At 33.1% G+C, this 24,873-nt stretch overlaps 1 protein-coding gene across 1 annotated transcript in view; it reads right to left on the bottom strand.

The window, feature by feature from the left end:
- Window positions 1-24,873, bottom strand: part of LOC133197439 (protein O-mannosyl-transferase TMTC1-like) — a 39,434-nt gene that overhangs the window by 6,702 nt on the left and 7,859 nt on the right. Inside the window, exons 3-9 of the mRNA XM_061333481.1 lie at window positions 22,706-22,779; window positions 19,551-19,733; window positions 19,269-19,323; window positions 19,068-19,171; window positions 17,879-18,068; window positions 17,601-17,725; window positions 16,389-16,553 (exon numbers count right to left, since the gene is read on the bottom strand). Of these exons, the coding sequence (XP_061189465.1) occupies window positions 16,389-16,553; window positions 17,601-17,725; window positions 17,879-18,068; window positions 19,068-19,171; window positions 19,269-19,323; window positions 19,551-19,733; window positions 22,706-22,779 (896 nt within the window). The remainder of the gene's footprint in view (window positions 1-16,388; window positions 16,554-17,600; window positions 17,726-17,878; window positions 18,069-19,067; window positions 19,172-19,268; window positions 19,324-19,550; window positions 19,734-22,705; window positions 22,780-24,873) is intronic.

Genomic DNA, 24,873 nt, shown 5'->3' with positions numbered 1-24,873 from the left:
AGCGCATGATCTGGGACAAAGTAATTTTTTAAAAGAAAGAGACATTGGTAAACTTTCCATTTTGCATACTGGTATGTATTTACAATGTACGGAAGATAAAACATTGTTTAAAAATAAAAGTACTCTGAACGCATTCTGTATGAAATTTTATGGGTTTTTCTTCCTAAAGAAAAAAAAATGATATACCCCAACAAACTCGTTTACTTATAAACCAGCTAGTCTGAAAATCTACACTGATTAGGAGACCGTGTAATAAAGAGGTTAACGCCTTTATCATGAAATTAAAAACCTAAAACAAATCGCGCGTATTTTATTGCTATATCTTAATTGTTGTTTTGAGAATTCAAATACTGTTGGATATTTTTGTCTTCCTGACACGCCAAACCTTTATGCCATTAAATACATGAAATAAAAAATCAAATGTGTCAAAGACATTTCTGATTACCTATTTTTTGAAAATAATTGTTTTCTAGTACATGTAAGAACTTTGAAAACTGAGAGTCGGAAATAGAAAAGTCCTCACTTTGTATGCCTCTTTTCTTTTCCTAAGTAAATTGTGAATGATTTACCTCAACCCTTATAAGTACTGTTACTTTATTTTCATTCTGTATAGAGTACATATTAAACGTAAATGAATATATATGTTACATTAAAGTTTTAGAATTCATAGAATTTAAAACTAACTATAACAAAGATTGTTATAGTTAGTTTTAAATTCTATGAATTCTAAAATTTTAATGTAACAGGTTATATTATATGAATTTTAATTCATTACAATTTGAAATTTTAAATTTGTTTTAATTTTTATGAAAATAATTCCTTTTTCTTAATTTCAATTTTGTTTAATTTCATCAAGTTTTCTTAAAATAATTTCTATTTTTATTTTTCTGTATCACGAAAAAATATACGCTTTCTTGAATCCATTAAATGCGGAATTTAAGCAATCTGTCACCTTTCGGAAATCAATTTACTCATGACAGGTTGCGAAACAATTATTTTATCTACTAAATAAACTGTAAAATTCTTTTTTTATTTCGGCCTTTTTGTTGGCAAATTCTTTGCGAGATTGGCTTGACACACTGCTATGTCACAGGTATTAAATTAATTGTACGATTTAGAATCTTGTTTATTTTGTTTCGGCTTCACCTAATCTTCCTATTGTTAAAAACTCAAAACGGAAATTTAGCTAATTGACTTCATCACCTTTCGGCTCTTTGATAATGTAAGTAATCAGTGTCAGGCCTATCAAAAGAAATTGCCGACTTACCTGCAGTAATTTTTGTAACAAGCTTCCTGATTGGTCAAGAGTTCAATTCCGATGTAGAGTCCGGATAGATTGTGAATTTAGCAAATTCACTTTCTATCTGCTGACTTTACAATAAACATCGTTCAACTTTAATCGGAATTGTTTCTCTTTGCCAATTTAGGTAAGCTTGTGTTATTTTATTTGAAAGTTAAAGATTAGATTTAATTTCATTATAGTTATTTTTAATTAATGTTTTAATGATTTCCTATAAAGTATTCTTGATACGGAATTAGGATAAATTACTTTGTTCATTTGGCTTACACTTCATTTTTAAATATCTGAAATGTGTTATTAATTTCAAATTGCTGGTTTCATTTAATGTTCAAATAATGTTTAAAATTATATAATTACATTACTAGTAATCATTTCTTTGTTGAATTACTCATGAAATAGTGTTTTTGGAATTTTTCTATTTTTATAAATTTTTGGCAATTTAATTTTACCGTTTATGAATTATGTTCCCTGTTCGGAACTCTCTAGTCAGAGAAGGTAACTTAATTTTCCCGAAGTTTTGTAAACATTGTCTTTGGAGTTAAATTTTTGTTAGTTTTCTGATTTTATTGTCTACTTTTGATTTTTAACTTTTGTAACTTTAAAAACTGTTGTAAGCGCTTTGCATGACCGATTTCATGTAACTGATCGATCTTTATTTGTTGTTTTAGTAATCATACCTTCTCTTAGCGGGTTTCGCTACAGGTTATTTCAAAAGTTATTTACTTATCTGACATTGTTTATTCGATAATTACTTGTACCTGTTTATTATAATTTTTTTTTGTGTAACAACTTTTATAAAATTCACTTTCTATCTGCTGACTTTACAATAAACATTGTTCAACTTTAATCGGAATTGTTTCTCTTTGCCAATTTAGCATTACAGTAGAAAAAGCGAGTAGCTATCCTACCAGGCTAATTTCCCCAAACTTCACAGACGAAAAAATCACTGTGAAAAGTGGTGTGAGAAACCACAGATTCCGTGCCTCTCACTAGAACAACCAGATGCCTCTTCAAAAATACAGCTTAAGGTCAACATCCAGTCAAAATTCAGATTCCTCAGACGACCTCATCAGTTTTACTGAACAAGAAGCATCAGCAGAAACTACAACATCAGAAACAACAAATACCCAGCATTCATCTGAAGCTACAATCACCGTAAGTTCGGAACAATCAAGTGCCCATACTTCAGGCGTAAATACACAAGCACCAGTGTCTGCTAACACTACTTCATCTACAAGTTCCCCAGTAACAACAACTGCTGTTCAAATGGCTACAATAAGCACAAACACAGGAAATTCAGAAGCCATCAACTATAGAGATAATGTCTCAGCTAATCTCCCAAAGTATTCTGGAAGAAAGAGCAACATTAGTGCATCTCAGTGGTGGACACTATTCATGCAGTGGTGTACCCTGCATGCCTTTACAGAACACCAAATTGTGAACAGATTTGTATTTCATCTGAGTGACATTGCACAGCAATGGTACCTTGCTTTGCTGCCATCTGCCAAGAACAGTATTGTGAATTTGAAATCAGCATTCCTTGAGAGATTTGGCAAAAATAAAAATTCTTTTGATTTGGATTTCCTGGACATAAAATAGCATTTAGATGAAACATCAGAGGAATACATTTCCAGGGTACAACAAATGGCCTGTGATGAAGAAATCCCACAACGCATGCTAGTCAATTTAATCGCCAAAGGATTTCAACAGGACATAGCAGAAAAAGTGCTGGACAAAGATCCAGAATCTTTCGAGGATTTATTTCGCTGTGCAAAAAGAGCAGAGTCAACATTGAAAATCACGAAAAGCGACAAAAATGTGATAGCCAGCATTGAAGGAATGGAAGAGCGCCTTCTTTCAAAGTTGACAGACCAATTGCAGTCAACAGTGATGGCTATCAGCTCGAATCTCCAGCCATCACCCAGCAGAGATGACCCTCCAGCCACTTATGCAAGAGGTGGATTCCGCCGTGGTAGTTCCAGGAACTTCCCGAGACAATCTGGTCATGGTCAGTATCAGAACCGTCCCCAGGCTGTGGAATTTTCTGAGCAGTTATATCCGCGCAGTGATGGACAATTTACAAATAACAATAGCCGACCTGTGTATGACCGTAGTCACAATTATCAGGGAAAGCGTCCAAACTACCGACCCAAGATGCAAGATCAGCAGAACTCCAGACCAGCGAGATTCTCTCCCACTCCACAACCCCAGTACCAAGGACAATCAGGCCCCCGTAAGTGCTTTCATTGTGGTCTTGATGATTGTTTTGACAAATATAATTGTATAGCATATAATCACTTTTGTAAAATTTGTTCTAGATTCAACCATATTGAATCTGTATGTTTTCGAAATCCAGCAAGTCCATTTTTCAACCCTTCTTTTAAATTACAATAGGAATTCATGCCTATCCATAGCATGGATAGGCGCCTCGAAAATTCAAAATTGGCAGAAATCAATTTGGCAACAAATTTAGTAAGAAATACTGTTTCTGTTTTTATCAATGGTGTAAAAACAAATGCTTTAGTTGATACGGGTGCCTCGATCTATAACTGTTGTTAGTGCTTCATTTTTAAGCAAAACATCTTTTGAAAACTCAGTGCTACAAAAACCAGATTATCACTTTGTCAATGGTGTAGGAGGTCATTTGAAAGTGCTAGGGAAATTAAAATTACCTTTGTCTTTTAAAGGTGTGACATTTACCTTTCCAGTGCATGTAGTAGATAGATTACCACATTCTTTGATTATTGGTCTTGACTTTTTACAAAAACATCAGGTGACCCTTAATCTAGCTGAAAATACAATGTCTTTTTACAATGACTCAGCAAATGTGTGTTTAATGAAATCTACTAGTGGTTTAGTTAGAGTGGCAACAACAACAATTTTGCCACCCTTTTCTGAGAATGTTTTGTCTGTCAAGGTGTCCAAAAGATATTCAGGTGAAGAAGTGCTATTAGAGCCAATACAAGATATCCAGAATCTACACATATTGGGTGCTCAATGTCTTGTTAAAATCAAAAATGGTCAATCAGTTCTACAGGTGCTAAATCCCACAAGTCAAGAAATTAGGTTACCAAAAGGTAAGGTTATTGCTAGTGTTTCTGATTTTGACCCCAATGCAGTTTTTAATTTTGATGCATCAACTCCATCAGAACACAACACTGCACATGTCAACATGGTCAATACACAGCAAAACACAAGTGACAAAACACCACTCACTTTTGATCTTAGCAAATCAGATATAAACAGTGCTCAAAAACACACATTGACACAGTTTCTCAACAAAAACAGAGACATTTTCGCAACTGGTTATCAAGAATTGGGACAATGCAACATGTACATGCATAAAATTGACACAGATCCAAATGCAAAACCAGTAAAAATGCCATTTTATAGAACAACACCTTCAAACCATGCCGAGATCAACAGACAAGTCGAGGATCTTTTGAAGAATGATATTATTAAGGAGTCAAACAGTGACTGGCATTCACCCTGTCTTCTTGTCAAAAAGGCTTCAGGCGAATTTCGTTTGGTTACTGATTTTCGACGTTTGAACAAGATAACAAAACCAATGTCTTTCCCTCTCCCTCGTCTTGAGTGTGTTTTCGATACAATTGGTCAAAGTCGGGCTCAATACTTTTCTAGTCTTGATCTTCACAGTGCTTTTCTTCAAATTGGCATGCATCCAGACTCTAGGCACAAATCTGCTTTCATCACTCAGAGTGGTATTTATGAATATAAACGTATGCCATTTGGGTTGATGAATGCTCCAGTATCCTTTCAGATGGTCATGACTCAAGTTCTTCGAGGATTAACTTGGCGTCAATGTTTAATCTATCTTGACGACATTTTGGTCTTCTCTGAAACATTTGAGGATCATTTGACTCATCTTGATGAAATCTTTACTCGCCCTTGCAGAGCTAATCTTAGGTTAAAGCCAAGCAAGTGTGACTTTCTTGCTAAAGAGATCAATTATCTAGGGCATATCATCTCTAAACATGGTATTCGAACCAATCCAGAGAAAACCAAAGCTGTCAGCACATTTCCTGTTCCCAAGACACAAAAAGATGTTAGATCATTTCTTGGCATGTGCAATTACTATAGAAAATTTGTGAAAGATTACTCAAAAATCACTTCTCCTCTTAACAATCTCTTACGCAAGGATGTTACTTTTGAATGGACCAAAGAATGCCAAATTTCTTTTGATGCTCTTAAGCAATGTCTTTTGTCTTCACCAATTCTTTCTTACCCAGACATAAACAAAAACTTCATTCTTACATGCGATGCATCTTCATCAGCCATTTGGTTTGTTTTGGGTCAGTTAGATGACACAGGAAAAGAACATGTCATAGCTTATGGTGGCAGAAGCCTTACGGATGCTGAAAAAAAATGGTCCACTTCAGAGCAAGAGATGCTTTCTGTTCTTGAGGGTATTCGTTCCTACCGAATCTATCTTTCTGACAAGAAATTTACAATATATACTGACCACAAAGCTCTCAAGTATGTAATGGATCAAAAACGTACAACAGGGCGACTTGCTCGTTGGGCTTTAGAAATCCAGGGTTATCAATTTGACATAATCCACAGACCAGGTAAAAATAACGAAGTGGCCGATGCTTTGAGTAGAAGGGAGTATGACACAAAGAACTCTGAGCCAGATGAAGCAGTTGTTTCATCTTTAACAACTAGCAAAGAACCACTACCTCTCTCCCAAGATTCACCTTCTGTTGAATGCAATACATCTCCAGAATTTAATTCTGTCTCTTCTGAACAAGATAATCTCTCAGAACTTACTCAAGTAACTCTTTACTACTCTGATATTCCCGATCTTTGTTCACTTGAACCTGAATTAGAAGTCAGTTTCGAAAACCCAGAACTTTCAGATCTCTCTAAACTTGCAGAGCTACAGCAGAATTGTCCAGACTTCAAAAGCATCTATTTCTATTTAAAGAATGACATCCTTCCTTCAGATGAGAAATCTCGAGACAAAATCATTCAAAACAGTAAGTATTATGAAATCTGCAATGGAGTTCTGTATCATTGGTTCCAGAGAAGAGTCAAATGCAACCAAGCACCTGATGATAGATGGATCCAGCAACTTGCTTTACCCAAAGTCCTTAGAATTGAAGCTCTGAAAGCTTACCATGACAGTAGTGCTGGTGGAGCCCACCTTGGCATTGAGAAGGTGATGGCAGCAATGAAGTCTAAATACCATTGGCCAAGGATGCACCAGGAGATTTACGACTACATCCATTCTTGTGACATCTGCCAAAGAGTAAAGCGTAATACTCATGCACGTCCTCCCCCATTAACATCTCTACCTGTTGTTGGTCGCTTTGAGCGATGGCATATGGATTTCCTTAAGTTGCACAAAACATCTCAGGGTTATCAGTATGTTCTTTTAGTCGTTGACTCCTTTACAAAATGGGTGGAAGCTTTTCCTATGCAAACACAAGAAGCCACGGAAGTTGCCAAATGTCTCTTTGAACATATCTTTTCTCGCTTTGGTTGTCCCAAATCACTTGTTTCAGATAGAGGAAAATCTTTTATAAACAATCTCATTTCATGTCTATGTGAAATTTTTGACATCAAGCACTTCCTAACATCAAGCTATCACCCCCAGACAAATAGCCAAGTGGAACGGACAAACAGTACCTTGATTCAGTGTCTTAGAGCCTATGCAGACAAAGAGCAAAACAACTGGCCTTCCAAACTACCAGGAATTCTTATGACTTTACGCAATTCACCTTCAACTCAATCCACAGATTTCTCTCCTTTTTACATGGTGTTTGGTGTAGAGATGAATCTCCCTTTTGATGTCCATGCTCTTCCAAAAGACAATCATCTCAGCAAAACTTCCATGTATCAACTGCAGGAAATTGTGGAGAATTTGAAAACAACTCATGAAATTGCCTCAAATAATATCCTTAAGAGCCAAGAAAAATCCAAAGAGAGATTCGACAAACATGCTAAAGTCCCAGACTTCAAGCTCTTTGATAAAGTTCTCATCAAAAGTAACAAAACTCCAGTAGGACTTTCTCCAAAGTTAGCTGAAAAATATCAAGGACCCTACTACATATCAGAAATTGGGCCAAATTATACTTACAAAATCAGACGTTGTTCCAACCGCAAAGAGCTCAAATCCTTCATAAATGCCTCACAAATCAAACATTATTATGACCCTGAAGTGGAAAGAGACAACATAGCACAAACTCAAACTGTTCAAAACCAAAATCAACATAACACTGGAGATGACAATGACAATTCAGATAACCAAAATGTACCATCTACCAACCAACGCACTAATGAAGAGATTGATCAACCTCAATCCCAACCCCAGAATCAAACACCTGACACAGACAATGATGCTCAGCAGTATCCTTATGACATCAGAAAACTTGTCAAATACAGACATAAAGATCAACATTTGCGTATAGAATGGACTGATGGATCCAAAACATGGGAACCGCAAGAAAATATTAGACCTGATTTAGTAGAAGAGTACTTTGAGAAATACACAAAGAAAGGACGTCTTAGAAAACGATAAATCTACAAATACAACTTGAAAACAGAAATACGAAAACAATAAAAAAAAAAAGTCAATATCTAGGAATACATAAAATAGGTCAGAGAAAGCAGTTTTGCATCAGTCAGTTGTATATTTGGTATATTGTTGCTTCCCGGCCGGATTTGTACCATTCTTTATAAGACAAGTTAGATATATTTTTGGGAAAATAGTCATTTTGATAGAGACTTTGCTTTCTATTCAATGTTTATAGTGCTAATATATGTGTCTGATCAACACATCCTTTCTTGATTATCTACCACTTATTGTTCTTTCTTGGTATCTTTATAGGGTTTGGTCAATGGCAATGGTTACCATTTTACATCTGCACTCTGATATGCCTATTACCATCTACAACAGCAATCATCACAACACCACAAAACCTGATGGAGATTGACAGTGTCATCCAAAACCAAACTGTTCATGCTTACAAATTGTCAGAGTATTTACATGTATATAATACACAATTCTTCCACTCAGAACAAATAATGAATTTATTTTTCCATCTATATATTCACTTCTCCCTGACAACTGTCCCAAAATTAATTGTCTTTTCCCTTGTGTGAGCATTAATGTGAATCTCATTTTTATCACCTTATGCATGGCAAGATTTAGTGTAAATTTTTCTTACAATAGAAAATTTTCTACAATTCTTATAATTTTGCTTCAGTCAACTGGTGTCAAATCAAATTCTGAATTTCCGTCTTTTATTTATAAGCCAGAACAAATAACCACTCCTGAACCATCTGAGTTTCAATTATTGTTGTCAAATTTTTCATGGAACCATGCATCTGTTTTATTAAGTTCAATTGTTATTTTCATTTTATTGATTTGTTCATTATACTATTTCTGTATGAACAGAAAACAAAGGTTCACACGAATTGTTCTTGAATTAACCACTGGAGGTGAATGTATTTTTGTACCTGTTTTAAATTTACCTTTGTGTCCTTCATTTTGGAAAATCTGCCCACCTTCAGATATTATTGACATAACTGTATCAGTATCTCTTTTTACCTCAAAAATGAAAATTGAATGGACTGGTTTCAATGTTACAAATGTTACAGGCACCCGTACTATCAATGTAAAATCTACTGTTCCTTTAAATTTTTTCTCTGCAATGAAAGCTAAACGCATCACTGAACAACCATTTGATGTTCATATCTTAGTTTCACATCATGGTATTTTTCAACCTTTACCACATCATGGTACATTTATTGTTGACTCTTTGAATACAAAAGAGCATTTGCCATAATCTTTCTTTACATTGTCATATTTCATGTCAGTTTTACATGTGTGCATTTTTACTTGGTACTGTCAAGATGTTTTGTGCATTACATGTTAGTTTTGGTAGTGTTGTAAATCCATCTATAATGATTTACTTCATAATGTTCAATGATTATAAAAGATAATGCAATTGAAAGCTATCCATTTAAGCTTGTATATATTATGCCTCATTTTTTTATGATTGTTGTAAATATCAAAACTTTGTATTGTATGCATTTATGTTTTTAGTTAAATATCTCTTATATGTAGCAAATGTCTTCAAAGAAAGGTTCTCCATTTGTAAATATTTGTATCTATTGATTTTTGATATCACATGTCTTTATTTTGTTCTGCTTTTGTTCTTTTCAATTTCATGTTTTTCAATTACATCACATGTATATTGTTAAAACTGCCAATATAGATATAGTGTAAAAAAAAAAATATATTTAAAAAAAAAAATAAGCTTTGAGGACAAAGCTTTTTCAGGCAAGGGGGGAGATTGTTATAGTTAGTTTTAAATTCTATGAATTCTAAAACTTTAATGTAACAGGTTATATTATATGAATTTTAATTCATTACAATTTGAAATTTTAAATTTGTTTTAATTTTTATGAAAATAATTCCTTTTTCTTAATTTCAATTTTGTTTAATTTCATCAAGTTTTCTTAAAATAATTTCTATTTTTATTTTTCTGTATCACAAAAAAATATACGCTTTCTTGAATCCATTAAATGCGGAATTTAAGCAATCTGTCACCTTTTGGAAATCAATTTACTCATGACAGGTTGCGAAACAATTATTTTATCTACTAAATAAACTGTAAAATTCTTTTTTTATTTCGGCCTTTTTGTTGGCAAATTCTTTGCGAGATTGGCTTGACACACTGCTATGTCACAGGTATTAAATTAATTGTACGATTTAGAATCTTGTTTATTTTGTTTCGGCTTCACCTAATCTTCCTATTGTTAAAAACTCAAAACGGAAATTTAGCTAATTGACTTCATCACCTTTCGGCTCTTTGATAATGTAAGTAATCAGTGTCAGGCCTATCAAAAGAAATTGCCGACTTACCTGCAGTAATTTTTGTAACAAGCTTCCTGATTGGTCAAGAGTTCAATTCCGATGTAGAGTCCGGATAGATTGTGAATTTAGCAAATTCACTTTCTATCTGCTGACTTTACAATAAACATCGTTCAACTTTAATCGGAATTGTTTCTCTTTGCCAATTTAGGTAAGCTTGTGTTATTTTATTTGAAAGTTAAAGATTAGATTTAATTTCATTATAGTTATTTTTAATTAATGTTTTAATGATTTCCTATAAAGTATTCTTGATACGGAATTAGGATAAATTACTTTGTTCATTTGGCTTACACTTCATTTTTAAATATCTGAAATGTGTTATTAATTTCAAATTGCTGGTTTCATTTAATGTTCAAATAATGTTTAAAATTATATAATTACATTACTAGTAATCATTTCTTTGTTGAATTACTCACGAAATAGTGTTTTTGGAATTTTTCTATTTTTATAAATTTTTGGCAATTTAATTTTACCGCTTATGAATTATGTTCCCTGTTCGGAACTCTAGTCAGAGAAGGTAACTTAATTTTCCCGAAGTTTTGTAAACATTGTCTTTGGAGTTAAATTTTTGTAAGTTTTCTGATTTTATTGTCTACTTTTGATTTTTAACTTTTGTAACTTTAAAAACTGTTGTAAGCGCTTTGCATGACTGATTTCACGTAACTGATCGATCTTTATTTGTTGTTTTAGTAATCATACCTTCTCTTAGCGGGTTTCGCTACAGGTTATTTCAAAAGTTATTTACTTATCTGACATTGTTTATTCGATAATTACTTGTACCTGTTTATTATAATTTTTTTTGTGTAACAACTTTTATAAAATTCACTTTCTATCTACTGACTTTACAATAAACATTGTTCAACTTTAATCGGAATTGTTTCTCTTTGCCAATTTAGCATTACAGTAGAAAAAGCGAGTAGCTATCCTACCAGGCTAATTTCCCCAAACTTCACAGACGAAAAAATCACTGTGAAATATACATGTACATTGCTTTTTGCTAGAATTGCCAATATTGAAGCATTATGCAACAATTACATAGTTATAGGAAGTGGATGCACATTCTAGATTTAACGTGTGCAGTGACCGATATTCTTTCGTTTAACTTGAAAAAAAATGAATAATGGTATTAAAGCATAATTTTTTTTTTTCATTTTTAAAACATTTAACGCCCTCTCCGGCCTCAAACAGCGGTTTGCCTTTGTATACAATTTACAGTATTTTCAGAAATCGGTGGCGAGTTCAATTTTTTTTTAGTGGGATACGAGTCAGAAGCAATCAGCTCAAACTTGAAAAATATATTTTGTGTATCGGGTATAAACATGTATATGAATGAAGGGGAAAGGGGGAGGGGGCTTGGTTAAGTTTTTTTTTCAAATACACGACTCTCTCCTCATACTTTTTAAGTGGGCTTTGTATTTCCTAAGGTTGGTTTTTCGTTACTTTTACATATAGATATTTAATAACTCAAATGGAACATTTCAAATTGAAGGAACCCCCCCCCCCCCCAACTCGCCTCATGAATCGTACATAGTTTTTAAAACTTAACATCCCATGTTACCTGCAGTCCGTAAGCTTTGTATCCGATTCCATGCTTCTTTTGATACAAGATTAAACAAAAACTGCATTTTTTGATGGATGGTCTACTCAAGCATAGATCAACCACAAATTATGAAAATCGCCCTCCATTAGATCACTAAAGTTAAAGATTCATATACTAGTATATATCGCCTTCATTTTTGGCAATTAATCCTTCCTGTTTATTTATTATCAACTTGCAATACTTGAACGAAGCCCATTTATCTTTTAATATATTTTTCAGTTACACCAGTCCACTTGCGATCTTTTAATAGGAAACAAAAAATATACAGTGTATTAATTTTTTAGACCCGGTTCTTCACGGCTCAATCCCATTCCGAGTGTCCGAATATCGGGCGTTATCAAAATTTTAAATAAATATACCGATCGTATTATGATTTAAAATAAATATTTTAAGCATACATGTACGTAAACTCACCCAAGTAAAATTTGAAAGAGACTTCACAAAATTCCACCTTTTTTCGTATTTTGTATCTTAAAAAATATTCATGGTAACATAATTAAAAAGGATTGGTGGTTTAATAAAACTAGCTGCAAAAATGTAGCCCCCTCCCTTTTTTTTGGGGGGGGGGGGATCCTCTCCAAAAAATATCAGATAAAAAATATCGGAGAGGGCTACATTATTGCAGCTAAAATAAAAACATGAACAGTTAATTATTTAATAAATTCAGATTTAACATCCCCCCTGAATTAAAGAAAAATACACACTCACACACCAAAAAAATGCTCGGTCACTTTATGCTATACTAATTTAACTGAGAAAATCAACACTTGAGAATTACTGAAAAAGTCAATAAGTTTAATGCATTATAATAATGTATTCAAAACGATTCAAACTAAATCGCTATTTTAGTAACTGTGTTTTTATTCTCTCTCTCTCTCTCTGAAATTGTATTTGTCTATATATATATAATGTCTTCAAAGGAACAACTACACACATGTACATGTAATGTAAATGGAACTCACACGAGTTAGTAAGGAAAAGGTCGATATTTAGAAAAATCGCATATTTTGTAGCACGTACGTACTCTAACGGATGGGGGTTGGGGTGGGGATGGATCGAGTTTCACCCATTTTTTTTTAAGAAATAGTCATTTGCTATAACATAATACATGTAGTTAGTTTATATTTTTTTAATCTCAAAGACGGCTGTCCCCTTGCCGTTTTTTCTTTCTTCTTGAAGCCGTAAACAATAAGAGAATTATCAAAATAATCACCTTTAATATATTGTTTTTTTTTGTTTTTTTTTTGCTTCTTGTTTTTCATTTTTCTCTCCCCCCCTCCCTTTCCCCATTCTGCGCTTTAGGCAAGTTTAAATTTCTACTGCAGTTTTAAAGAGATTTTAAATAATTGTTTTATATTTACCTAGTCCCCAATATATCATTTACCTGATGCATGATTAGCATTAATTCAAAGGGAAAAATCAGAAAAATATATAGCAACACTTTGTAATTTGTACACGCCTTGATTTTGTATAGTCATCATGAGAGAGAGGTGCAATTTTTACTTCCTTTGCAAAAATCTAAATAATCTGTACTTCCGGTCAAATTGACACACCAGTGTAAGGAATATATTTAGGATATATCCTACACGATGAAAATAGAAAGATCAATAGCCTTATAACAAAATAAAATAAAATAAAAAACAACAAATTAACAACCTTTTTTGAAAATAGATTGTCATACAAAGAATTGCATCCATTCGCGTACATGTATATTTACTCATTAGAGATTTCAATAAAATTGCGTCATTATTTTCCATTAAAATTCTGGAAGAAAAATGATCATATCAAACACATCAAAATGATCATGATTACCCCCTTTCACTGTAATACATTGAATTCATGCGTCTTGTTAATAAAATCTATGAAATATTAAAAGTTATACCGATATGTAATAAATAAAGTCAATACGGAACAAATAAAAAATAAATATTGATAAATAAATATTGATTAAAATTAAAATTTCGGAATACAATTAAAGCAAAATCAAACATTTGAACTTATTAGCTTTCGTTATCTTTTCAATATGTTTAATTATTAGGTGCTTTTAGTTGAGTAGCAGCATGTAATATCTGCATTTAGGAAACTTACGAAAAATTAGGGATGTCAACGAATAGTCGACTATTCGACCATCAGTCGAATGGACCGACGATCGAATAATGAAACGACATTCGAATATTATTATAATTAAACAAGCTTATCTTTTAAAAAGATTGGTGAGCTAGCGCTGTAGCATAATAAAATACAGAAGAAGATATCCCAACCATTTGTTAAATTTGCTGAATCGATTAATTATTAATAGGAAGGCAGATTGGTGCACTGGGGGTTGAGTTTGGGGGGGGGGGTGTCACAATTCAGAATGGTGGATCTAAGAGTGTGCTTCACGTCGGCAATGGCATAACTCCTAACTGTGCTTTAAGTATTCTGTATTTTACTGTAATTTCAATTTCGAGGTGAAAAATAAAAGGTCAGTAGACCAATGAGCACCTTCTGGCCTTTCCGGCAAGCTCGGAAAACATATCCGAGGTTGCCGCGGTTTTTCGAGCTTGCCGGAAAGATCTATGAAGGTAGATTAGGAAAGCTATGTATTCATTACAACTTTAGAAATAACAGTCTTGGTTTTATAAGACCCGAGTTACTGTTACTTTTTGTTCATTTACGTGCAGGTTAGACAACAGAACACGAAACTTCAGATCATATGTATTTTTAGATGATAAACACTAAATTGCCATGTCTTTCCGACATACTCTGAAAAAGATTTTTGTTTTTGTTGTTGTTTTTTCTGAGCTTGCCGGAATTATCCACTAAGATGGTAAAACTGTAAGGAAAGCTAGATGTCTAGAATCTTGGCATTATATAGCCAAATTTTTTCTTGTACTTTAATTTATGTGTAAGTTAGACAATAAATTTAAAAAAAAATTGAGAATCTGGATCTAGACTGGTATTGACTGTCTCTAACCTACGAAATGTATATCGCGCATATCAGACAGGAAAGGCCAGTGTAAATTCGGATCATTTCTATTTTTGTATGACAAAACGAAATTGTTATCGTACAGTCTATCTATCTTGTTAATAAAATCTATAAAATATTAAAAGTTATACCGATATGTAATAAATAAAGTCAATACGGAACAAATAAAAAATAAATATTGATAAATAAATATTGATTAAAATTAAAATTTCGGAATACAATTAAAGCAAAATCAAACATTTGAACTTATTAGCTTTCGTTATCTTTTCAATATGTTTAATTATTAGGTGCTTTTAGTTGAGTAGCAGCATGTAATATCTGCATTTAGGAAACTTACGAAAAAATTTTTCGGAAAAATACATCAAACACAGGAAACAAAACGAAACAGGAAATAAATTTTAATTTGTTCTTTAGAAAATATGACATGTGCAATGTCTTCATACGCAACAAAATAAAATAAATAAACTTGACAATATTAAATCATGGAATTAAACAATCAGTCATTCAATCTAAATGCCTGGAATTACTGGTAATCTATAAACTCGGAACGTTTTCTCAAGGTTTGGCTTACACGTACTTGTTATTATGACGTCATTTACGTAAAATGACGTTGATTCTAACCGTTGCTGCTAAATGGACGAGTAGTTCCTCAATATACTGAATTTATAATAGTATGAAAATATACTTTTGAAATGCAATCGTGTTCATTGAGCATATTCAATAGTAATAATACCGATACTATAAGTAACAACTCATTTATTTGAAAAATTCATGGCGTCAACGCTGGTATGAAATTCACTTTGTTTATCCATATATTTGCCTGAAATTTTCATGATATTCTACAAATAAGCCATAAAAACTTTAATGTTATGCAATGAAAAGATGCAAAAGTTCAATAATTATTTATGGTGAATAGAAGTAAAAGAAATACATAGTCACAATTCATTTCAATAAAATCGGCCCAAAATCGGCCCTGTGGCATTCTATGCAACTGTGTGATCGGCCCAAAATCGGCCCTGTGGCACAGAAGTGGTTAATGGTCACCTGAGTATCATGCTGCAACTTTTTTCTCAACAAATGCTATATTCACAAGAAATCTTTATGTCAAATGCAAGTTTCTAAGGCTACAGCAAAAGAAAAAGGCTCTTGGTCCAAACATTATTGCAAAGATGTCAAGGAGTAAAGCCAAGAAATTCTTAGATGGCCAATGCTTTTTCAAGCTTAGCAAACACCCTGGGGTATGAAACTTTTACCAAGGAAACATAAATTTGAAGAAAGTTTCATTGATCAATCTTATCCTGTAAACAGTTTGTAAGATGTCTTGGAGTAACACAAAGCATTTTTTAACCCTATTCCCATTCTGGGGGCATGAATCTAGGGGCTAGGGATCAAAGGAGGTTAAGACCTTGAAACTCATTTTATACATTTTTTGTCCCAAATAATGCTGTATATCAAAGATGGTTTCAATTAAAAAGTTTCAGAGAAGATCCTTGTTCAAAAAGTGAAAGCAATCACAACAGGCATCACATGATGATTGGAAGACTGAAGACAAGTGATTGAAGACTAAATCTCAAAGCTGTATGCAAAAATTAAAAAAAAAAGTCTTTTAGCTTACACAAACAGGGTCTCCCTTGTCCTCCATACTTGGTTCTGACTTATTGTTTTGGCTGCCATGACTACCAAACAATACACCACAAGAGCGAAAATGATCTTCTTCATGTGAGAAAACCTCTCAAATAGCAGGTGTGCACCATATCCAACCAAAATACAAAAGCCGACACTGAAAAGGTTTAAAAAAAAATAACAGTCAGAAATTGTACTTCTACTTATACTATGTTTATTATTATTATTATTATTATTGAAAAATCTATAAAAGTAATCTGTCAATAAATGATCATATGCCAAAATTTGCACTTGCAAAATTCAACAACTATTGGACAAAATTTGCTTCAAATTTTAAATCATACATAACTGTTACAAGTTCTTTTTTTTTCAATGATACAGCTAGATACACATGTATCATATGATAAAAGAATTTCACACTACTTATTATATTTACACAGAGATCTACTCAGATCAATAATGTAGTAGTTTTACCTTTTTTTTTTATTTTCAAAAAACAACCCATACATTTCAAAAACAATTTTCTAAGAACAATTATTTCAATATTAACCAGTCATATTTCATTATCCTGGTTTTCTGCTGCATGCATAACATGATCCTATACATGGTATCGACCAAACAGTAATTACCAGCAGACTGTGGTCTGATAGCATAAAGTCAGTTAAAATGGACAATTAATGTTTTTTTTTTCCAATTTCCCAAATAAAAGCCATTCCTATAATATTGACCAAGATAAAACTACACACTTTGTTTCTCTTTACTCATTATCTTGTCATAAAAACATACTGAATCTGCTATTGATTTGAATTGCCATGTAAGCATATCTTTTTTTAGCATCAAATTAATCCATGAAAAAAAAAGAAAAAAAAAACATTTGTGCAATTACCTCTTTGGCCATGAATCAGTCATCTGATATAAGGCAAAAGCTAGCCTTCACTAAGGCATGTGACATTGACCATTAACTCCTTTTTATCTTTGATTTTTGATACATTCTTCAGCTTTGTAATTGAATATATCTTATTTTCCAATGATTCAAATTTTCTTATCAACCAGCCCAGAAAATTTCATCCATGACTCACTAGTTTGTTGAAAACAAGAAATTTAAATGTCACTAAATGTTCTACCCTATAACTATAAAATTTAGGGTGGGTATAAGATTGATGTAAAACTTTAACAGGGTGATGTTAATTACATCACACCATACCTTGGAAGGTATAAAACTCTTTCTGCCACAACAAACCCCACAGGAAAGAGAAGATTTGAGGCTGGGATAATGGGAAGGGTGTAAAATAGGAGACCGGGGACCACAGCTACATCAGAATCTTCTGACTGGGAAAAAAATCTTAAGAATTAGTGAATAATTACAAAAGTTAATGAAAATTTAACAGGCATTTATTATAATTCTTTGTCACATTACTATCACCTCTATACACAACAAATATAGAATTTTTCAGCTTTGTTTCTTCTTATTTGAATATATACCTTTGCCTCTCTCCAGCTCTTCAGCAAAAGAAGGAAAAGAACAATAGCTAACAATACTGTTGCTAAGTTACGAGCATCCATCAGACTCTCCACCAATGGGATGCTTCCTATCTGCCAATCATAACACAGTTGTGATGGAAACAGCAGCAGCCATACATTAAAAAACCAAACAAATCCGTAAGTGAAGACCCTGTTGATTAAAATTTAAACATGATATACAAGCACATATTTTCTGAAATTTTCTGATAAATAAGTATATATGCTTTGAAATTTCACTTACTCCCTGTGGGTAAAAATGTTCTGATGAGCAAGTTAATTACATAACTTGAAATTTTTTTATTTACTCTCTACAAATAAATATGTTATCTGTTATGATGTAGAATATTATTTACCTTCATGTATATTTTTATGATTTGAACTATATGAACTAAAACAAAGGTGTGAATAAAATAGTAACAGTGCTCTCTCTGATAGTCTGAGGTACCTAAAATTCTGCAGCCCTACATGTAAGCATAATTTTTTATAAATGGGAAGTGCCTAGTCCATAAGAAGCCCATGCAGCTGAAATTTCATAAGAATCTGAGTGGGAAATCCTATTTCTATCTTTTGTTAAACCTGTATGTATTAATACCTGAATATTTTCATTACTTAATTTCCATTAAAATTTTGTCCCCATACTGTGTTGCTTACTGGAGCAAAAATAAGATTTGACAGATGGTATACAAAGACAGCATTAACCTCTCACTAGTCTGTCAAAAAAACTTAGCATAAGATTAGCATATTAAATCCAAATAAATCTTTTAGGGAACATTTCAATTTGCTGCTCTTTTGCTTTATGTATATGTAAATACAAAGCTCCAAATCACACTGCAAGAAAAAAATATCAAAGGCCCTGTGTCAAAGCTGTAAAACTTGAACATTAGGGAAATGTTTGTGACTTTTCATGTAGGTCTACCGAGTCAAGGATATCGTTTTATCTTCTAACAAGTTCAATGCATACATGAAATAATGATGCATAAAATTTACTCACACGTGAAAAGTTAATTACTGTATATTAATTTCACAAAAACATTGCCTATTTGCAAGTCAGATTTATTTTCCTGGGATGTCCTTAGGAAAAATAGAATTATGCAGAAGTATCACTGGCTGTGGCTATATACATATACCTCTAAGATTTGGGGATATTTACCTTATGAAGAATGAAGACGAAAAAGATGCTGGATTGTCCTGAGGAAGAAATTTTGGAAGTTGTCCTCTCATGATCCAAAAACGAAATGACAATAGTGTCAACCCCTACAACCATAATGATCACATTATTTATAGGTAGATGCAGTCCATTTATGAGCTTTGTTTTCTTAACAACTATCTTTGTCTAGAATTTAATACTTACCACTATTGATACAAATATAAATCTAAGTAGAAAAGGTTTCATTTTATACCAGGACCTGTAAGAAAATGTAAAGTATGTTAATGTCCTGTGCAAGAATTTTTAACATTTGCTCATTTTTATTTTTTCTCTGTCTTCCAATGGCACAGTGTATCATCAAATACAGCTTGACCATTAAACACTCAGTTCTGAATCATCATCTAACATCTTCCTGCAAATAATGACAACTTAATAATAAGAAATTTTTAAAAACTGATTTTATTATAAAGATTATGATATCTCTACCTATAATTCAGAAGTATTCGGCTGCAAACAACAGCATCATACAAAATGCAGACAGGCAGGACCATAATTCCCTGCTCCTTACATAGCATGGAGACTGTTGCCATGGATACACTGAGGATCACAAGAACCCAGTGTCTGGTAGCTGGTGCATGTCTGAACCAGGGCCAACCGGGCTCTACACTCCTGTAAATATGCATTGAAAGTATATAATGTGTGAGTGCATATGTGTTGTCATTTGAAGATCTTATTCAAGTTTCATATTGAATTTTAAAATATTCTCAAGTGATTTACAATATTATTATTTGAAATATCATCAACAGACTGTCTTTTTCAATGTACTTTCTTGATTTATTTTGATCCAGTAGATTGCAAGGAAATCATCATTTTTTCCTGCTTTATTCCATAATCCATACATATATTTACACTGATTTGCATAAACAAATGCATTAGGAACATGGCATATCAAGCTAGACAAATAGCATACGTAAAAAGTAGCATGATATGTGTCAGCCAATTAATCAAATTTGTGACTTTTACAAGTATCATCTGAAATATTTAACTAAATTCTACATCATTCACAATAAGTACAGACAGTGGAAGAAGACAATCCACTGCACATCAATATGCATCAAAGTTGAATGATCTGTCTGGAAGAGAATATAACATTCATCAAACCTTTTCAGGAGTGATTGATATAATGACAAAATTATGAAAGTAAACCTAGCACCAGTTTATGTAATATCAGCCTTCATCCCCAAGGCTACCTGAACTGGAAAATATATAGTGCAGCAATTGAGGGTGTATGAATATAGGGCTTTTATCCATGCTAATCATCAGATCAGAAAGATGGGTACACCTGATACATTGTAAAAGAATTGTAATTTTATTACCTATACATACCCCTCTGAATGGGTTTATCATAAAATTGCAATATAACCTGTAACAGTGAGTGCATTTTCAATGCCTCATTTTTCAAACAAGAGGCCCATGGGCCACATCGCTCACCTGAGTAACTTTGGCCATGCTGTTCATTACCAGACTTCCCCCCTTGTAATACCTATTGTGGCCCTGCCCTACCCCCGGGGGTCATGATTTGAGCAATTTAGAATCTACACTATCCCAGGATGCTTCCACATAAGTTTCAGTTTTTCTGGTCCAGTGGTTCTTGAGAAGATTTTTCCTATATATTTCAATGTTTCCCTATTGTGGCCCCGCCCTACCCCCGGGGTCATGATTTGAACAATTTAGAATCTACACTACCCCAGGATGCTTCCACATAAGTTTCAGCTTTTCTGGCTCAGTGGTTCTTGAGAAGAAGATTTTTAAAGATTTTTCCTATATATTTCAATGTAAAACTTGTATTCCCTATTGTGGCCCTGCCCTACCCCCAGGGGTCATGATTTGAACAATTTAAAATTTACACTACCCGAGGATGCTTCCACATAAGTTTCAGCTTTTCTGGCTCAGTGGTTCTTTAGAAGAAGATTTTTACAGATTTTTCCTATATATTTCAATGTAAAACTTGGATTCCCTATTGTGGCCCCGCCCTACCCCCAGGGGTCATGATTTGAACAATTTAGAATCTACACTATCCCAGGATGCTTCCACATAAGTTTCAGCTTTTCTGGCTCAGTGGTTCTTGAGAAGAAGATTTTTAAAGATTTTTCCTATATATTTCAATGTAAAACTTGGATTCCCTATTGTGGCCCCGCCCTACACCCAGGGGTCATGATTTTAACAATTTAGAATCTACACTATCCCAGGATGCTTCCACATAAGTTTCAGCTTTTCTGGCTCAGTGGTTCTTGAGAAGAAGATTTTTAAAGATTTTTCCTATATATTTCAATGTAAAACTTGTATTCCCTATTGTGGCCCCGCCCTACCCCCGAGGGTCATGATTTTAACAATTTAGAATCTACACTATCCCAGGATGCTTCCACATAAGTTTCAGCTTTTCTGGCTCAGTGGTTCTTGAGAAGAAGATTTTTAAAGATTTTTCCTATATATTTCAATGTAAAACTTGGATTCCCTATTGTGGCCCCGCCCTACCCCCAGGGGTCATGATTTGAACAATTTACAATCTACACTACCCCAGGATGATTCCACATAAGTTTCAGCTTTTCTGGCTCAGTGGTTCTTGAGAAGAAGATTTTTAAAGATTTTTCCTATATATTTCAATGTAAAACTTGGATTCACTATTGTGCCCCCCCCCCCACCCCCGGGGGTCATGATTTTTACAATTTAGAATCTACACTATCCCAGGATGCTTCCACATAAGTTTCAGCTTTTCTGGCTCAGTGGTTCTTGAGAAGAAGATTTTTAAAGATTTTTCCTATATATTTCAATGTAAAACTTGGATTCCCTATTGTGGCCCCGCCCTACCCCCGGGGGTCATGATTTGAACAATTTAAAATCTACACTACCCCAGGATGATTCCACATAAGTTTCAGCTTTTCTGGCTCAGTGGTTCTTGAGAAGAAGATTTTTAAAGATTTTTCCTATATATTTCAATGTAAAACTTGGATTCCCTATTGTGGCCCCGCCCTACCCCCGGGGGTCATGATTTTAACAATTTAGAATCTACACTATCTCAGGATGCTTCCACATAAGTTTCAGCTTTTCTTGCCCAGTGGTTCTTGAGAAGAAGATTTTTTAATGACCCCACCCTATTTTTGTCTTTTCTTGATTATCTCCCCTTGTAAGGGGACTTGGCCCTTTATTTTAACAATTTAAACTCCCCGTCACCCAAGGGTACTTTGTACCAAGTTTGGTTAAAATTGGCCCAGTGGTTCTTGAGAAGAAGTTGAAAATGTGAAAAGTTTACAGACGGACGGACGGACAGACGGACGGACAGACGGACAGACGGACAGACGGACGGACGACGGACAACGGGTGATCAGAAAAGCTCACTTGAGCTTTCAGCTCAGGTGAGCTAAAAAGCTTACAATAATATTAAGCAGAACCCAATGCCTGTGAAATTCTACCTTGAATTTACTTACACCTGAAAATGAAAAGGTAAGCCAAAAAATTGTTAATATGCAATTTCATGCACATGAAAAGTGCTGTGGTTGGGGTGAAAGGTATCTCTGCAAAATGATACTCTGACAATGTTTTATCATCCAAGTATACATTTTTGTTTGTTTTTAAAAACTCACCTGACATAGGCTATAAACGAAAGCATGAAGAAAATACTGGCCATTACATCTGCTCTGCCAACTATCCCAGACACCTGAAAATAAAGCTACAATTTAAAACTTAGACGCAAATGAAATCCTGGTATATGAAAAGAGTCTTAATTTTGATTAGATTTTATTACCAGTAGAGGTGCAAGGTACATGTAACTACATATCATTTTATACAGACTTTTACAATAACTTTTTAAAAATTCAACATCTAGGTAATTTTGATAAAGTCATTATCATTATATCTGAGGATAGTGTTCAAGCAACATTATACAAGCAATGACATAGGGAAAAATTGGATCAAAAAGTGCAGTCTATTAACTTAGCTAATTTCACGAACCTCAACCTCCAACCCCCAACCCCCACCAAACCCCTTTTCCTAAAAAAGACTAGTAGTAGTTTAACTAGCTAAATGGAATAAATTAATAAATTACCCATCTGGAAAGACAAAATTTTAATTTTGATAGGACTAAAGAGCTTAAAACTTTAATGATAAAAATTTAAAATTGTTTTTGAATAGTTTCAGGTTGATATTTTTGTAAGGCATTTCTGAACTTTTGACTGTCATAAAACAACCCAAGGAAAGATCAAAATTTTGCCAGGAATTGTTAAACCTTTAATTTTGGTTGGTCTTTCCATTCTGTTTTTCCCTATATAATATCACAAATGTAAACATGATCGACCCAGGGCAGAAAGTTGTGGTGTCTCTCTGAGGACAATATCATTTAAAACTTAATCTTATTGAGTCTCCATCTCAAAAATTCTCTCTCCATTAGATAGCAATGAGTCATTTTAATTAATGTAGAAAACAATCATTCCATGTCATTTTAAAATGAAAATTTTATAGTAAACTAAATTCTATGCTACATGTACTTGATTCTTTAAAGCTGATGTACACTTTTCATTTCAAGTGACAGTGCAAGATTGATTAAAAAAAAAAAAGACTTTTAAAGAAATTGTTAATGGACTATGTTAGTTGATTTCATCTTTATTATCCCCTCATTTGAATTTGTATACATCTAACTATTGAATTTTTCATGACAATATTATCAATGACACTTGAAATTCATATCATAATTTTCAATTATCATAAACTTGCACGTACTTTCCCTACATAAAATGGGATTTTCTCTTTCATGTAATATCTATGCATATGATAAAAATCAAAACATAGATGAATTTGAAAGGATCAATTTATGAATGTCTCTATAGGTTAGAACTAGTACTTGCTGACACAGGCAGTTCTTATATGGGACCTGTAAACATTATCTAAAAAAAAAATCTATGATAATCTATGGTAAGTTTGTAAATAAAGATTAACTCATACAAAATGGAGCCATTGAGTCTAAAACTTTTAAGTCCCTGCAACGAATTTCAGATCAGAGACCAAGTTTGATTTAAACACATTAATGACTATAGGATTAGTAACTGTTTCCCTGTTATAAATAGTCACTATTGCAATGAGATGTCATATTACCCTAACTAATATGACATCAGATTTATTCAATACACCTTGTTTAAAACTACAGTATAATAGGGTTTGTATAATATTTTATAGATAAAAACCATTTTAAATACTAGACCCAAAAATAAAATAATGCTTATTAAAGTGGTCCAGAAATCCAAGTCATGAATGGTTATATCTTCGCTTCAAAAGTGCAGTATTTGTGTACCGGCCTTTTTGCAGAATTATAGAATTATGCAATCATCTTTGAAAGCTTCAATTCTATAACCAAAAGAAATTTCAAATTCAGATTTGCGTTATTTGGATCAAATTGTGTCTGCGAAATAATGTGACCAATGAATAATGTGTATAACTTTTCAAATTCCATTTCCAATTACATTTGTTCGTATCTTTCATTCAAAGTGTGATTTATATTCATAGCATATTTAAATTACATGCAATATTTTATATGATGATTCTTACACTGCAAAAATATGAGAAAGTGAACATGTAATGGTATTTTCAGTTCAGAGAATGATTTATATTCATAGCATGTTTATAATTAAACATTAGGTACATTTCATTTCTCATCACCATGCTTTCACATCAGAAGTATTAAAACGGAAATCAACAAAAATATTTTCTTTGGAAAAGGTAAAAAAGGCACTGAATCGTAAGGGAACCCATCAGTATTTCA

The sequence above is a fragment of the Saccostrea echinata genome, unplaced genomic scaffold (assembly GCF_033153115.1).
Source record: "Saccostrea echinata isolate AGI-Se365-2 ecotype Australia unplaced genomic scaffold, CSIRO_AGI_Sech_v1 ptg000030l, whole genome shotgun sequence".
Lineage (NCBI taxonomy): Eukaryota > Metazoa > Mollusca > Bivalvia > Ostreida > Ostreidae > Saccostrea > Saccostrea echinata.
Note: the sequence above shows the minus strand (reverse complement) of the source record. Positions and strands in the feature narration are given on the sequence as shown.